Source organism: Neophocaena asiaeorientalis, unplaced genomic scaffold, assembly GCF_003031525.2.
Source record: "Neophocaena asiaeorientalis asiaeorientalis breed wild unplaced genomic scaffold, Neophocaena_asiaeorientalis_V1.1 scaffold815, whole genome shotgun sequence".
Classification (NCBI taxonomy): Eukaryota; Metazoa; Chordata; class Mammalia; order Artiodactyla; family Phocoenidae; genus Neophocaena; species Neophocaena asiaeorientalis.
This window is the reverse complement of record NW_020172682.1, coordinates 121,461-138,335: the sequence shown is the minus strand read 5'-3', so window position 1 is coordinate 138,335 and position 16,875 is coordinate 121,461. Positions and strand designations below refer to the sequence as shown.

The 16,875-nt window shown below is 50.5% G+C and overlaps 2 protein-coding genes and 1 long non-coding RNA gene across 4 annotated transcripts in view; 1 reads left to right on the top strand and 2 right to left on the bottom strand.

Moving 5' to 3' along the window:
• The window catches only part of LOC112396195 (leukocyte immunoglobulin-like receptor subfamily B member 3), a 19,329-nt gene extending 7,344 nt beyond the window's left edge, over positions 1-11,985 (bottom strand). Inside the window, exons 1-6 of the mRNA XM_024739806.1 lie at positions 11,838-11,985; positions 11,365-11,400; positions 9,621-9,726; positions 1,315-1,493; positions 864-1,166; positions 349-645 (exon numbers count right to left, since the gene is read on the bottom strand). Coding sequence (XP_024595574.1) covers positions 349-645; positions 864-1,166; positions 1,315-1,493; positions 9,621-9,726; positions 11,365-11,400; positions 11,838-11,871 — 955 coding nt within the window. The 5' untranslated portion in view covers positions 11,872-11,985. The remainder of the gene's footprint in view (positions 1-348; positions 646-863; positions 1,167-1,314; positions 1,494-9,620; positions 9,727-11,364; positions 11,401-11,837) is intronic.
• Positions 6,691-7,171, bottom strand: LOC112396196 (uncharacterized). Its single transcript, XR_003002522.1, has 3 exons — positions 7,032-7,171; positions 6,817-6,927; positions 6,691-6,721 (listed from the first exon to the last, which is right to left on the bottom strand). It is a non-coding gene; the product is annotated as an uncharacterized LOC112396196 (long non-coding RNA).
• The window catches only part of TTYH1 (tweety family member 1), a 66,631-nt gene continuing 57,469 nt past the window's right edge, over positions 7,714-16,875 (top strand). For both annotated transcript variants that reach the window (XM_024739798.1, XM_024739793.1), the window contains exon 1: positions 7,714-7,805. The gene's annotated coding sequence lies outside the window, so the exon portion shown is untranslated. The remainder of the gene's footprint in view (positions 7,806-16,875) is intronic.

Below are 16,875 nucleotides of genomic sequence, written 5' to 3'. Positions count from 1 at the left end.
TGACTGACACAGCAGGGTCACGTTCTCTCCTGAGGCCACCACGGGCCCCGGCTGCACCGAGAGGGAGGGCGTGTCAGGGAACCACCCTAGAGAGAGGAAGGGGGGTGAGGGGCTGCCCGCCCCCTGGTTCCTAACTGCGACTCAGCAGGGCCTCCCTGAGGCCCCTCATCTCTGTCTGTCTCTGTTTTCTCCGAGTCTCTCCCTCTCCCTGCCCACCCCCGTCTCTCTCTGTCTCTCTCCCTCCCTCCCTGGGGACCCCTCACGCCTGGTCCCAGCATCACCAGCTGGGGCTCCCCCGGCAGGGCCTGTGCAGAGTCTGGGTCCCTGACTGACCCGCTGGCTCCTCACCTGCCACCAGGATGTCCAGGGGGTCACTGGGGGCCGACCACTCGGAGGAGAGGTTGTGTCCACCGTAGCATCTGTACCGGCCCGCGAGGGTGTTGGTCACCGGGCCCAGGGGGAAGTCGGCCTGAGAGAGCCCAGCCTGGGGCTGCCGGCCAGGGCGCTGGGGGAGGGCCTGTCTCCCCTCCTGGGACAGAGCGAATCTGTCATAGCCGACGTCAGAGCGACACTGGAGGGTCAGGCTCTGTCCAGAGGCCACGACAGGGCCCTGCGGGGTCAGGAGGGAGGGCTTCCCAGACACACCTGGGGGAAGACCAGCCGTGGGCTGTAGGGGCTGGTTCCTCCCATGAAGCCCCTTCTCCCATCCTGGTCCCCAGGCCTCACTGTTGCTCACAGTGTGTCCTGTGCACCCCGCTTCCCCCTCACCCCACCCTCTCATCTGGGACAACCTGGGAGAAAAGCATCTAATAATCTGTCTCGTGCCTCAAAAAGTGCGTGAGGCCAGGGTGGGACCTCCTCACCTGAGACCAGGAGCTCCAGGGGGTCACTGGGGGCCGACCACACCTGGGGGGTGTTCCTGTAAAAGCCGTGGCATCTGAACATCCACCTGTGGCTGGGGGTCACGCGACCCACGGGGAGCAGGGCCTGGGTCTGCCCATGGGGGTCTCGCTGTGCATCCAGGGTCCAGGAGGACTTGGGTTCTCCTTCCTTAGTCAGAATGAACCTGTCCAGTCCCTCCCATGAATCACACTGGAGGGTCACGTTCCCTCCCGAGGTCACCACAGGGCTCGGCAGGGCTGAGAGGGTGGGTTTGCTGTGGGCCTCTAGGAGAGAAGGAAGGAGCTTGTGAAATGGGGGCTCACATGCCCCTCTCCTCCCCCAGGGCTGGGCTGTGAGAGGGACACACCCCTGAGGGCAGACCCCCTTCCTGAGGGCAGAGACTGAGGCTGGGACCCCCGAGTGTCCTCTCACCTGTCACCACCAGCTCCAGGGGGTCACTGCTCTCTGACCAGCCAGTGGGGCTGAGGTAGTAACAGTGATATCTCCCTGCATAGGGCTGTGTCATGTGTGGGATGGAGAGCTTGCCTTTGTCCCCGGGCTCCAGTGAGGGCTGCCTGTACCAGGGAGCTGAGCTTCCCTCTTTATCCAAATGGAACACCTTGCGTCATAAACGCCAAATGTGAGCTCCAGACACGGTCCAAATACGCCATCAAGTGCCGAGAGCCCGATGCTGGCTTTCGAGCTGGGCGGTCAGAAGATCAACTGCCACTATGGAGAACAGTATGGAGGTTCCTTAAAGAACTAAAAATAGAGCTACCATATGATCCTGCAGACCCACTCCTGGGCATATATCTGGAGAAAAACATGGTCCAAAAGGATACTAGCACTCCAGTATTCATTGCAGCACTGTTTACAATAGCCAAGACATGGAAGCAACCTAAGTGTCCATCGACAGATGAATGGATAAAGAAGATGTGGCACATATATACAATGGAATATTACTCAGCCATAAAAAGAAACGAAATTGAGTTATTTGTAGTGAGGTGGATGGACCTAGAGACTGTCATACAGAGTCAAGTCAGTCAGAAAGAGAAAAACAAATACCATATGCTAACAGATATATATGGAAACTAAAAAAAAAAAAAAGGTTTTGAAGACCATAGTGGCAGGACGGGAATAAAGACACAGACATAGAGAATGGACTTGAGTTCACGGGGAGGGGGTAGGGTAAGCTGGGACGATGTGAGAGAGTAGCATGTATTTATATATACTACCAAATGTAAAATAGCTAGTGGGAAGCAGCCACATAGCACAGGGAGATCAGCTCGGTGCTTTGTGACCACCTAGAGGGGTGGGATAGGGAGTGTGGGAGGGAGACGCAAGAGGGAGGAGATACGGGGATATATGTATATGTATAGCTGGTTCACTTTGTTATAAAGCAGAAACTAACACACCATTATAAAGCAGTTATACTCCAAGAAAGTTGTTTTAAAAAAAGTGAAAAGAATAGGGCATTCTCTGGAGGGTTTGTACAAAGTTTAAATATGCTAATGTTTGCATAGAACTAAAAGAGCCATTGCACCATTTTAAGAGCTGGCTGAATCTACGTTGAATTTTTAAAATATCCTTAAGATATATAAGAACATTTTAAATACCAGGCCTGTAACAGGCATGCAGGTTTCTTATGTTTCTATCAAAAAGATACACAAGACGAAAAAATTGAGAACTCAGTGCTGGCGCCCCCTCGCGGGTCTTCAGGCTAACGTTTCGTTTTTTTGTTGTTTTTTGCGGTACGCGGGCCTCTCACTGTTGTGGCCTCTCCCATTGCGGAGCACAGGCTCCGGACGCGCAGGCTCAGCGGCCATGGCTCACGGGCCCAGCCGCTCCGCGGCATGTGGGACACGAACCCGCGTCCCCTGCATCGGCAGGCGGACACTCAACCATTGTGCCACCAGGGAAGCCATAACGTTTCCTTTTAATCTGAGTGGGAACCGCAGGTATGACCCCTAAGTAGGGCGGTGACCACCTACACGTCCCACTCACAGCGGGATCGGGGCTCTCCGGGCGAGGGGCTCCCGGGGACCCCACGTCCTTGGCGGCGCAGCTGGTCCCGCTCCGGAGACGTGGTCGTGCAGATCCCAAGTGTTTCCATGTTGAGACAGCATGGAGTGGCCTTGTTTAGAAGCCCTGTAGCTTCAGCAACAAGGCTAAGTAATCAAGTGGGCAGTTGTGGATGGACCTAAATCTGTGTGAACTGACATGAGGAAATATATTTGGTTATTCATTGGCTGGGCTGAGGCTGTTTTCTCATTGGCTGAGTTGTTGCTGTTTCTCATTAGCTGAGCTGGTGCTGTTTCTCATTGGCTAGGTTGTGACTGTTTCTCATTGGCTAGCCTGTTGCTCTTTTCATTGGCTGGGCTATTGCTGGGCGAGGAGAAAATCATCTTTCTGAAAATCAAGCTTCTTCCTGCCTAGGAATGTAAAGTAAGCTGCAGCAGAGGGTAGGGGTGAGAGAGCTCCCCTTTAGGGCTTCCCAACTCCGTCTTAAATTAGGTTTCCCTTTATTAATTTTCACACTAGCATGTGCACGTATGAAACATATTAAAGCATCAACTTTATAGAAACCTGAACTATGACTAATACAAGGGGTACAGCAGGCTCTATTCTATGGGGTCATCTGGGAACCAGGTGCCACACTCAGCCTGTGGGTCCACGGTCACCCAGGGCATCCACATCCATCAGCAGAAGGGAAGAGCCGTGAGGATCTTGTGTGGCAGGTTCACGGGCCAGGCCTGGAAGAAGCCCCAGGACACACATAACTGCAGGGAGGCTGGGGAGATCATCTCGCTGGGAGCCCAGGAAGGGAGGACACGGTGCTGGTGAGCAGCCAAAGTCCTGTCACACAGGGACCACCTGTCTGTCACTTTGAGCACCGGGTGGGGGGGGTTAACGGGTTGTGGGGTGCGTTTCCAGCCTCCACTGCTTCCTCCCCGACCTCCTCTTACGTAGAGGTTCTAGGGACACAAGAAATAGACTCTCAAACATTGATCATTTCACAAGCTAGTGGAAGAAGGAAACATTCCTGCAAGGAGGTACTTAGAATTCAGAGTGAGGCATTCAAGCCCAGAGGAGCCCACAAGCGGAGGTGGTGCTGAGGCCCGACACCCGCTCAGGTAGACAGAATAACAGCCCCAAAGATGTCCGCATCCGACGCCCTGGAGCCAACTGCTGTGTTACCTTAGGTGCAAAAAGGGTCTTTGCAGGTGTGATTGAGTTAAGGATCTCGAGGGGGGGGATGAGCTTGTATGTTCCAGGTGGACCCAATGTAATCACCAGGGTCTTTGTAAGAGGGAGGAGGCAGGTGAGAGAGGGAAGGAGGTGCGACCACAGAAGCAGGGGTCCTAGTCAGAGGGAGGATTTGCAGAGGCTACAGTTCTCCTTGAAGGCAGAGGAAGGGGCCCCGAGCCAAAGAATGCAGACGGCCCCCAGACGCTGCTAAAGGTAAAGGAATGGGCTCTGCCCTGGAGCCTTCAGAAGGAGCGCAGCCCTGCTGACCCCTGATTTTAGCCCAGTTTAACATGTTAGCCTCTGAGCTCCTGAACTGTAGGATAATAAGTTGTGTTGTTTGGTGCCCCATGTGAGGGGTTCGTTACAGCAGCAACTGCAAGCTTGTTGGGATGAACAGCCTCCAATCCCAAACCTGAAGGGCATGAGCCAGGTGACGGGGTGAAGGTCAGATCAAGGACAGTGTCCTACAGCTGATGGGTCCTCTTGTGTTTGGAGAATGCATGGCGTCCAGTGGGGATGAACTGAAGTAGGGGTGGGAAATGGGGACCTGCACGTTCCTCTGGGTGGACCTAAAGCCCGAGGGACCCTCCGTGTACAGTCGTGGTCTCATCAGCTCCCTCGCCCACTCCACACGTGTCCGTGCGCGTGGGTGTGTGCATGTGTGTGTGTGCATGCGTGCATTCGTGGGCGTGCACATGGCGGGGGGGATGGGAGCTGTATCAGGTGGGGCAGACCTGCGCCTTCACCCAGACAGAAGTCCCCTCAGACATCTCCCTCTCTCATCCCTGAGACACACTTGAATCAGAAAACACGGATGCCCTTTTTGTCGTTTCCCTCACTAAGTTTTGAGTGACTGTGGAGGCAGAGACTGAGACCTAGAACCTGTGTACCCCAGCACCACACGCAGGGCTGATGCAGTTGGGCCTGTGAGGACATTTATTGATGAACAAGGCAAAGCATGATCCAGAAAACAGGGTATCAGCAATGAGCTGTATAAGTATAGCCCAGAGTCAGGATCAACACCTGAACTCTAGGAAGGTTTGTACAGTCAGCTGAGAAAACAAAACAGATCTTTGGGGGCAGGGGAGGATTCACAGAACATATCTGGAATCAGCTGGGTGACTGTAGGACCATAGCTGGGTCTCTAGAAACAGCCAAGAGACTGCAGCTGGGTCTCTGGAAACAGCCAAGCACTATAGTTGGGTCTCTGGAAACAGCCAAGGGACCACAGCTGGGTCTCTGAAACAAGTGCTACACGTCTTCTCCAAGGAGCTAGTTGATTGTGGGCGGGGCCACATGGTGAATGAATCTCCTAGAAGTTGATTGGGGGTCTCAGGACTCCAGCTCTTGGCAGCAGGAGAATTGACCGGATGACTTCAGGAAGGGCCGGTTCCACAGGGAAACCCTCCAAATGTCCACTGCAGGCTTTTGCAAGAGTGCCCTCCTGTGTCTTTAGTGCAGAGGCCAGGTGGGCCTGGGGTCAGTTTCTGGCAAGGGCTGCATACATGCTGGACTTGGCTGTGGGCTCTGTGGACAGTGGGGACACAGCTCTGCCCACCCTCTGTGTGAGGGCCGGGTGGTCCAGCTGGGCATATATCACCTCCCGGGGACCTCGTGCAGCAGAGGCCTGAGGAGAGAGACTCAGGGTGAGTATGGGTGGCTGAGGTGAGGGAGGGGCTGTGGGAGGGGAAGACTGGTCGCCAGACGCCAGGTGCCCCCGCACATCCCACCTCCTGAGTCGCAGTTGTGTAGTCCCCTCCCTCAGAGAAGCAGGGTTGGTCTGTGTGGCCAACAGAATATGGCAGAGTGAGGGCCACCTGCAGGGGAGGCCACAGAGGACAGTGTGCCTTCTGTTCCTCCCTCTTTGGGGTCCCTCCCGCCGGAGGAGGCCGGCCGCCATGGAGAAGCCCGTGTGGTGGGGAAATGGGGCTCCTCCCCACAGCCAGGGGACTGAGCCATCGTGGAAGTGGATCTTCCAGCCTCAGTTGAGCCTCCGATGAATGCAGCCCTGGTTGGCATCTTGACAGCGACATCGGGACAGACCATGAGCCACCACCGCCCAGCTGGTCCGATTCCTAATTCCTGGCCCAGGAAACTGAGATGATTTTGTTAAGCTGCTAATTTCAGCGGCTTTGGTACCCAGCAGGAGGTGACCAATGCAAGCACTTACTGAGTTGTCCACTTCCCCACTCTTCTCAGGAAGTCTGTCGACAGTGGCCAGATCTGGCAGGGAGAGGACAAGGGGTCAGTTCTCTGGGGTGGACCTTAGGAGGCAAATACGTCTGACCTCACAGCTTCATATTTGGCCTCCCACCCCATCTGGAACATTCTAGAATGCTCCCAAACGCCCCCTACCACATTGCTTCCTGATGGCACTGAATCCCCACTGCCCCGCTCCCAGACCTGTCCCCCATCCTTGTCTTTACCTGGTGTCCCATCTGCGACGTCATCAGCTAGGCTGAGCCTGAGGGGAAAGAACACGTGAGCCCTCGGGGCTGCCTGGGGGCAGGGGGTTGGGGGCCTGGGGGTCTCTCCCAGGAGCCTCACCTCTCCTGGGGCCTCTGCTCCTCACCTTTGCTTCTTGGGAGCCCTGGGGACAGTCGGGTGTGAATTCAGAAGAGAAGCCTTCTTCCCAGCACCCCAAACAGCCCGCCCGGGTCACCCCACCCTGTCCCTGAGACCTACCCCGTTTTCTCTCGTGCCGACGATGGAGGAGGAAAAGGCCCAGGAGAAGGAGACAAAGGAGAAAGGCCACAGGGACCCCAATGAGAATATAAAGATGCTCTGTCGGCAGGCCTGCGGGAGGTGGGAGGGTGGAATCCTATTACCAGCAGCATGCGTTTATCGAGCACCGGCAGCGTGCCCATCGCGCGCTGGGCGCTTGTCGTGTCCCCACTTACACGTGAATCTCTCATGCCCAATAGTCCTGTGACATGATCTCCACTTTACAAAACCGGGTCTGAGCGCTGGAGTCCTCTGTCCATAGGGCACTGGTCAAGCTGGGATATGACCGGCACCAAAGCCCCTTCTTTCCCCCTTTCACCAAAGAGCACCACCGGGCTCGTGCTTCTGCGTCCCCCTCGCCCATCAGGACGGTCATTGTCCTGCAGATGCGTCTGTGTCTCCGAGGAGTGAGGAGGGTCTTGGTCAGAGGCCTGATCTGGACAGAGAAGCTTCTGAGTCCCCCATCCCCACCTCCAAGGGGTCTCCTCCCCGGACCCCGACCTGCTCCCTCTAGAACAGCCCCATGGACCTTTCTGTGAGGATGGTAACCACCACGGTAGTCACGCCGGGACAATTTTCACTGAAATTTAGGTTAACTAAACTTAAAAGTCAGATCGCCATTTGCACTAGCCACTGCGCTACCCCTGGCTAATGACACCCTCCCGGGATGACGCAGATATACAGCATCTCCTTCCTGCAGGAGGTTGCGTGGGACAGCGCTGCTCTCTGTGCTTTGTGCACCTTTACAGAGACGATAACCCAGTAGGAATCGAGAGCGGGAACCTCTGCCTGCTCACCTCCTTCTGGGTTCCCACCCCAAACACAAGAATCCCCATCTCTGATCTCTTCTGTTTTTCGCAGCAATCCCTGATGGGGCGGAAATGCTCTTCTGTGAGTGAAGAAGCCAAGACCCGATGTCCTCGAGCTGCCTGAAGCCCAGCCTTTAGCAGGTGAGAGGTTGCAGCGCCCGCCACGAGCTGCACTCCACGCATGCGCCTTTTGTCCATCACCTCCTTTACATCTCCTAAGTGCGGTGCTCAGCGTGGCTCATTTTACAGGTGGTCCAACTGAGATCTTGGGGGCTGGTACACCCACAAGGTCGGAGCGCTTCATCCCCTCTTCTGGTCAGCGCCCCCTCCCTCCCACTGCTCCAGAGGTTGAGTCCTCAACATCCTTTAAAACAGAAAATTTCATTTCTTGGAGCATCCCTTCCTCAACACTGTGTCCTTGGTCCAGGATCCACGACCCCATCCTGCGTTTTAACGCCATTGCTGCTTGAACTTCCCCTGATGACATTTACTACGATTTAGAATAGCATATATGTTATACACGTACAAATAATATATAGCAATATGTTTACATCTATAATATATTACATATTATATAAATATGCTTAATGCTTCAATAGTAAATATAAATATGTTTTAAATTATGTGTTTTAAACTTACATATGTATAATTTATATGAATAATTTAAATTATACATAATTCTATACATAAAAATTATATCAATTATACATATTTAATATATATTATGGTACACATTTTAATATTTACATATACAGATTATAGTAATACATGATAACATAATATGTAACACACATTACTCATGTAACAATATAGTAATGTATATTATATTGTATTATATATTTAATAGCGTAACTGTATTCTAATTTACTTAAATTATAGATCTGAAATTTTACATTGTAAGTTATATGTTTATATTTTTATATGCCCATATGTACTTATATACATCTCTATTATTCATTCTAATGAATTCTCCCGCTAAAGTTTGGGAAGCCAGGGACCCTTTCTCCTCATTCACCATGTGCGTCAGTCCCACGGCAGGAGGGTGTCTGGTACACACGAGGTGAGAAGAAAATATTTCCTCGGTATTAATAAGATTAGCACTTCTCCAGGTTGTCCCATTTGGCAGCATATTTAAGCGGGTGTCCTGTGTACGTGAACTCCTGTGTCCCCAAAGCAGCACGGTGGGGTCGGTGCCCCAGGAGGGTGTGGAGGGGGTCAAAGTGTCCCCAATGGGCGCTGACTCCAGGACATCCTGGGGGCTGACTGCACACAGGGACAGGGACGGCCTCATCCCAGAGGTCCCCCAAAGCACCATCCAGCCCTGGTCAGGGGTCTAGGACCATGTGATGTGCCCGATGGAGGGTGGGCCACACCACAGGGGACACATGGCCTAGGGGGCCCACAGATTCTTACCCAGTGGAAAGGACAGTCAACACCATCTGAGGGAAAAGACGCAGGTTCCCTTGAAGGGGTCTGTCCTCACCCCATCTCTGGAAGCGCACCCCCCGCCAGCCCAGCAGGGACAGCTCTGTGCCCACCCTGATGCTGGGGCTGAGTGCCCAGGTCACCGTGGTGTCCAGGTGAGACCAGGCTCCAGGGACCTGAGCCAGGTGTGAAGGCAGAGAGATGTGTGTGCAGAGGGAAGAGGGAACCAGAGGGCTTGGGGGTCAGGAGGGGGCAGGGGAGCCTGTGGACGGAGGACACAGCTGGGGACAGGGTCCAGGGACCTGGGGCAAACCTGAGGGTAGAGCAGAGACCTCCTCACCTGTCACCACCAGCTCCAGGGGCTCACTGGGCTCAGACCAGTGACCACCTTTTCGATAGAGGCACTGATAATGCTGGGCAGTGTCTCCACTCACAGCGGTGATGCCGAATCTGGCCTCTGTCTCGTGTGGACCAATTTGAGACACAGTTTTCTCATCCTTGAAGTCACTCCTATCTTCCTTCCTCTCCAGACGGAATTCCTCAGCCCCAGCAGGGCCCCTGCACACAATGGTCACAGGCCACCCCTGGGGGCTTACAGAGTCGGGCTCAGCCCTGGTGGAGTGACTGGGCAGGGTCCCTGGGATGGGTAAGAGCAGAGTCTCAGCATCCATTACGTGAAAATCGTCACATCAGATAATTCACTCATTTTTGTTGCTCAATTCAGTACTTTTTTTCTTTTAAACTTGCAAAGTTGTGCAACCATCACCACAATACAATTTTTTTTTGGCTGCACTGCATGTGGGATCTTCGTTCCCCAACCAGGGATCAAACCCACCCCCCCTGCATTGGAAGCATTCAGTCTTGACCACTGGACCACCAGGGAAGTCCCACAATCCAATTTTAGACCATTTCCATCATCCTCCCCCAAAAGACCCCCCCCATGTCCATTCTGTGAGCATATAAATTCCCATCACTGCGGAGTGATTTTCCCCACTTGACTGTGTGTGTGTGTGTGTGTGTGTGTGTGTGTGTGTGTGTGTGTGTGTGTGTGTGTGTGTGTGTGTGTAGGAGCTGGAGCACAGATCTCATCCCACATTCCCCAGCAGGCGAGGATCTCTGTGTCCAATGCGAGTCTTCTGTGCTTTCATCCCTGGGTTTTCTCTGTATTTTTACCTTCGTCTCAGCTCATTTCCATTTCCTTGTTACTGAGGCTCTGGAAACTCCAAATGTCTAAACTAGGCTGGGGGCAGGCGGAAGAGCGGGTTTGTAGCCCTGAAACAGGAAGCTGGCCTCACATTCAGCAAAATCCCACAGAGGCAGGGGACTGGCAGAGGTCACTCGTTCACTCTTTCTTTCTTTTGACCACACCTTAGCTCTCATCTATCTGTTTACTGATGCCTCCATGTACCACTGGTTCCACAAATATGAGAAACACCCAGGATGCCTGCCCTCTTGGGGCTGAAAGTCTAGAGAGAGGATAGCCATTGACAAATAATTGTGCAAATCCACGGGTACAAACGGTGATACATGCCCTCGGGGTGAGTGTGGGAGTCTCGGGGGCAGACAGGAGGCAGAGCTGCTGTCCTCTGGGAGGTCCGAGGGAAGAGATATCTGAGCTAAGATCTGAGGTCAGAGATGAATTCCCCAGGCCGAGGGACAGGGGACACCGGGCATTCAGGGTGGTGCGGAGGTCTGGAGCTGAGTGGGAAGATGGCATTTAGAAAGGGAAAGAAAACCAAGGTAACTGAGATAAGTGGGCCAGACAGCATTGGGACAGACAGATCCAGACCAAAGAGAGATGCGTGGGTCTCAGTCTGTCTGAAGGTAAACTGTGAGAGGACTCGAAGGAAGATTACGGTTTTCCTGAAGATAAATTATATACCATATAGATATTTAAAGTTTTTAAGTAAAACTTTTAAATGATCATTTAAAACCACATCACTGTGTGCTACAGTCCGTACGGGAGGATGGAGACGGTGGGATTGAGGACGATTCTGAGTCTGCCCTTGGCGAGGTCATGTTCTCTGCCCAGGGGCTGCCGAGGGAGATCTGGGCTTGTGCGGGGAGAGCTCGTGGGTTCAGCCTGGTCTGTATGATCTGAATCGTCCCTGGGGGCCATCAAGAGCAGAGGGGGAGAACGCGGGAGAGACCTGGGCGAGGGTTTTACATTGGGGGTTGTTTGCAATTCGAGGTGTATGTCAGGGCCCCCAGGATCGGCTCCACTCTCACCTACATCTGCCTGCGGGGTGCAGAGGGGATTGGGGAGAAGACTCACCCGCCTGTGTGTGCATCGTGTGACCCAGACAGAGCACTGGAAGAGAAGTTCTAGTGAGAAAGACGCCCACTGTCCGGTTTCCTCATGGGGCTGCAGTCAAGCGGGGGCCTTGAGGAGCCAGCGGGGTAGGGGGTGGTCATCGTCCCATACTTTCCCGACACCCCGGTCAACATTGCATCTGAGTACGAGCCCCCTCCTTGCTCTGAAATAGTCTCAAGACAAACCCCCAACCCCTCTTCCGAGCAGGTGTTCCTCCCTGCCCCCCAGCCCTTCTCAGTCTGAACTCAACCCCGTACCCAGGCACCATTTCCAGCCCTGAACCTTCCATGGTTAAGACTTAGGTCTTGGCCAGAGCTGAGGGGGACCACTTTGCCCCGCTAGGGCCCCAGCGTCTTCTGGGCTGGAGTCGGGACGGAGCTGGGAAGCAGAGCCCCTCTGCCCCTGGATTCCTACCCCTCCATTCCAGGACTCACCCAGGCCCAGGAGGTTGGTGGGACGGGGGGACATGGCCGAGACCCTGCCCCCGGCACCGTCCTGGAGTTTGTGAATGAAGGAGAGAGCCTGTAGGCGACACGAGAGGAGAGGATGTGGTGGCCAGGGCCCCTTTCTGGGGTTTCTACATCAACGGCCGCACACAAAGGGGAAGAGCTCTCTCTCCCCTCCCATCCACGCTTCCCACTGACGAGACAGAGGTGGGGCCTGGCTTCCAAAAGTTGTTTGTTCCCCCTGTGCCCTGAACTCATCTCTGGACGCACCCCTTGAGGTGGGAGCCTCCTTCTCGATCTGTGGGGCGAGCAGAACACGGATTTGTGCGGCAAACTGACTGGACTGTTGGTCCCAGCTCCACACGATAGCCATCTGTTCTTGGGCAGAGAGTTACACCACTTTATGCCACCATTTCCTTGTGTTTAAAATGGGAAGCCCCGAGTCCCCCTCCAGGTATTTAATATTACAATATATGTTACATTCCCAGCAAGGTATTGAGCTCATTAAAAATATCTCACTAACATGGTTTCTCTGCCTATCTTCCCGAAGTGGCATGGGAACCAGGGAAAGGGAGGCTGGGCCATCAGCACATGCAAAATCCTAAAGGGATTGGATGATCAGGAGACAGACCTTGGGAGCTGGCCCTGGGCTTGGGATCAGGTGGGGTACCCAGCTGGGTGCTGAAATAAAGAGCAGGACCAGGGATGGGGAGGGCGTTTGTGCACACGGAGCCCAGTAGGACAGGAGCCCCATCATGGAATCTCACGTCCACTGCCCCTGAGGCCAGGCAAGAGCTGCTTCTCCCAGGGGGTAGCTGTGCCAGACATTGATGTCTACACAGCAGCCGATGCTCACTTTTTCCTTATTAACAGAAACCTAGTTCTGTTTGAGTGGCTATGTTCCAACCCTGGAGCTGAGGGATGGGGGGAGTGCAGAGGATAAAATTTGGGTTAAGGCAATCCAGCAATCCCATTTGCAGTGATTGGTCCAGAGGGGGCACATGAGCATGTATGGCCAATGATACTTAAAGCAGGATATATCAGGGTTTCTGGGAATCATATTTGTCTCTTAATAACAGAGAGTCTCATAAGACTTTTGCCTCCTTTTCTCCTGTCCATGGGCAGCTATGTCATGATGATGTGATATCTGGAGCTGCAGCAGCCATCTTGCAACCATGAGGCAACAAGCTTGACTACAATAGCAGAAATACTGAACAAACTGAGGGGAAAGAATACAAGATCCAGGGTTCATAGAAGGTCCCCAAATGCTGAACCAGCCCTGGTACTGCCTATCCCTGGAATTCTTAACAAGTAAACAATAAATATACTAGATTTTCTGTCAAAATTTCAGACTAAATCTGTGGACCATGCTCCATTTTAAAATAATAATTATTTTAAAAACTAAAATTGCTTAATAGACTATTTTAAAGGTCTTCTTAAATGCCTCAAAGAAATGAACACTAAGTGAAGGCTATGTAGTCAAAAATTAAAGGAAGACAAGATTCCCCAGAGTCAAGTTGAAGGCTGAACATGGCTCTCACCTTGACAGTGATGCATTAAGTTTTATTTTCATGGCCTTGCAGATGGTAGAGACTAAAGGATAAAGTCCAGGGGTCACCCTCGTTGATTAACACCAGCCAGCCCTATGTATCCGTGTTTTTCTGGTCTCTCTCTCTCTCTCTCATCTTCATTAGTGGCTTTTATCAGGTTTATTGAAGGATAATTTGCAGACAACCAACTGCATCCATTAAATACGTGCAATTCAACGAGCTCTGGTAGTTGTGAAACCACCATCACAGTCAAGATTTCCATCACCACCAAGATTCCTTGTTCCCTTTGTGAAAATAAGCAAAGTAACCTCATTTAAAATGGAGCCGGGAAGCCCTGAAAGGGGAACTCGCAGGCATGTAGCACTTGGTGCAGCCTGCACTCCCAGTAGGGAGAAGGAAGACGAGAATTATTTAGACAAGGGAGGACATTAATTACATGGGAATTTCATCCCCTGCTTTAAGAAAAAGAAGGAAGATCCTTCCGTGCCCCAGCAACAGTGCTCTAACCACTGCTTCCAGCCAATGAGAAAATGTCAAACGTCTAACTCTTGTTCTTCAGTGAATTTCTGTTCAAAACCATCCTTCCCCGTTTCCTCCTAAAACCCGATAAGAGGTGACCTCCCTTTTATCTCTTTAGACTTGCCTGTGATCCACCATAGCTGGCCTGTCCCAAATAGCAATTTTCTGCGATTCCCGAATAAACCATTTTGCTGCTAAGGAAACTGGCTATTTTATTTTTATGGTCGATACTCTTTGGTCCCAGGTGATCACTGCCAACCAAAGAATGTCACTTTCTATCTGGCCCTACAAGGATTGAGTCATTAGTCACTGGAGTTACTCACTTTCGACACACCCTGAAGGGTGTTCAAGGCAGGGATCTGGAATGAGGCACTCTGTGCTCTGGGAAAGCTGGCAGAACAGGCCTTCAGGGAGTTAGATGTTTTCAGGAGAAGATTTTATGAACCCAATTTCTTGCATCTTCTCGTACTTAGAAAAGCACTAAAGTCATTAACTAAGGTATCTGTTCCTCGTGAGTAGCAGCAACTTTCTACGTAGATGTGTGCTTGATGGCATGGACGCCTTCTCCAAAATCACATAGATGCTGATATCGGAGCAGTTCCTCAGAGCTCTCTGAGAGGCTGTCTGGTGGGCCACAGTCCTCAGTATGTCCCCAGATAAAACAGAACCCCACAGCTCTCACTGTGCATTTTGTGCATTTTTATTGCAGTCAACACCATTGATCCTTCTTTTCTTTTTGGAAAATATGTATCTGCTAACTTATTTTTTTATTGAAGTCTAGTTGATTTACAATATTGTGTTAGTTTCAGGCATACAGCAAAGTGATTTGGTTTTATATATATATATGTAATATATATATATAATATATATAATATATATAATATATATATAAATATATAAATATATATATATATAATATAGATATATTATATATATATGGAAAAAGAATACGTGGGTGTTACTCACGTCTTCTTTTTTTTCAATTCTCTTCCACTATAGGTTATTATTAGACTTCCCTGTGCCATACAGCAAATCCTTGTTTATCTATTTAATGTATGGTAGTGTGTATCTGTTAATCCCATACTTCTAATTTATCCCTCCCCTCCTTTTGCCTTTGGTAACCATAAGTTTGTTTTCTATGTCTGTGAATCTGTTTCTGTTTTGTAAATAAGTTCATTTGTACTGTATTTTAGATTCCATATGTAAGTGATATAATATTTGTCTCTTTCTGTCTGACTTCACTTAGTATGATAATCTCTAGATCCATCTAAGTTGCTGCAAATGGCATTATTTCATGCTTTTTTATGACTGGGTAATATTCCATTGCATATATGTACCACATCTTCTTTACTATTCATCTGTCATGGACTCTTAGGTTACTTCCCTATCTTGGCTATTGGGAATAGTGCTTCAGTGAACACTGGGGTGCATGTATCTTTTCAAATTAGAGTTTTCATCTTTTCCAAATATATGCCCAGTAGTGGGATTGCTGGGTCATACGGTAGTTCTATTTTTAGTTTTTTAAGGAACCTCCATACTGTTCTCCATAGTGGCTGCACCAATTTACATTCCCACCAACAGTGTAGGAGGGTTCCCTTTTCTTCACACCCTCTCCAGCATTTATTATTCATAGATTTTTTGATGATAGCCATTCTTTTCTTTCTTTCTTTCTTTCTTTCTTTCTTTCTTTCTTTCTTTCTTTCTTTCTTTTTTAACATCTTTATTGGAGTATAATTACTTTACAATATTGTGTTAGTTTCTGCTGTATAACAAAGTGAATCAGCTATACATATACATATATCCCCGTATCTCCTCCCTCTTGCGTCTCCCTGCCACCCTCCCTATCCCACCCCTCTAGGTGGTCACAAAGCACCGAGCTGATCTCCCTGTGCTATGTGGCTGCTTCCCACTAGCTATCTGTTTTACATTTGGTAGTGTATATATGTCCGTGCTACTCTCTCCCTTCATCCCAGCTTACCCTTCCCCCTCCCCGTATCCTCAAGTCCATTCTCTACGTCTGCATCTTTATTCCTGTCCTATCCCTAGGTTCTTCAGAACCATTTTTATTTTTAGATTCCATATATCTGTGTGATGACAGCCATTCTGACAGGTGATACCTCATTGTAGTTTTGAGTTACATTTCTCTAATAATTAGCGATGTTCAATATCTTTTCATGTGCTTGTTGGCCATCTTTATGTCTTCTTTGGAGAAATGTTTGTTTAGAGCTTTGCTAACTTATTTTTTAAACAAACCTACCTTGTCATAATTTTAGATTTGCAGAAAAGTTGCAAAGACACAGAAAAATCCCATATGCCCTTCACCCAGTTTCCCCTAATGTTAATGTTTCGCATAACCATAGTACATCTGTCAAAAACAAGCAATTAACATTGATTCAATCATTAACTAGTACAGACTTTATTTGGAATTAATCCGTTTTTTCACTAATGTTCTTTTCCTGTGCAAGGATCCAATTCAGAGTAACATTTGGATTTAGTTCTCGCTGTTTTAAATACAGAGAAGAGTTTCTGTTTTCCTCGTTGGATCCTAATTACTATTCCCATCGTACCTGAAGGGCGTATGCAAGGAGGATATGGGGACAGGCTGACTACTTAGGAAAAGAATGGCTAAAAGAATTAACATCTACAGGGACTTTCCTGGTGGCGCAGTGGTTAAGAATCCGCCTGCCAATTCAGGGGACAGGGGTTCAAGCCCTGGTCCGGGAAGATCTCACATGCCATGGAGCAACTAAGCCTGTGCGCCACAACTTCTGAGCCTGCGTTCTAGAGCTAGCGAACCACAACTACTGAAGCCTGTGTACCTAGAACCCGTGCTTCACAACAGGAGAAGCCACTGCAATGAGACGCCTGTGCACCGCAACAAAGAGTAGCCCCTGCTCACCACAACTAGAGAAAGCCCGCGTGCAGCAACAAAGACCCAACACAGCCAAAAAAAAAAA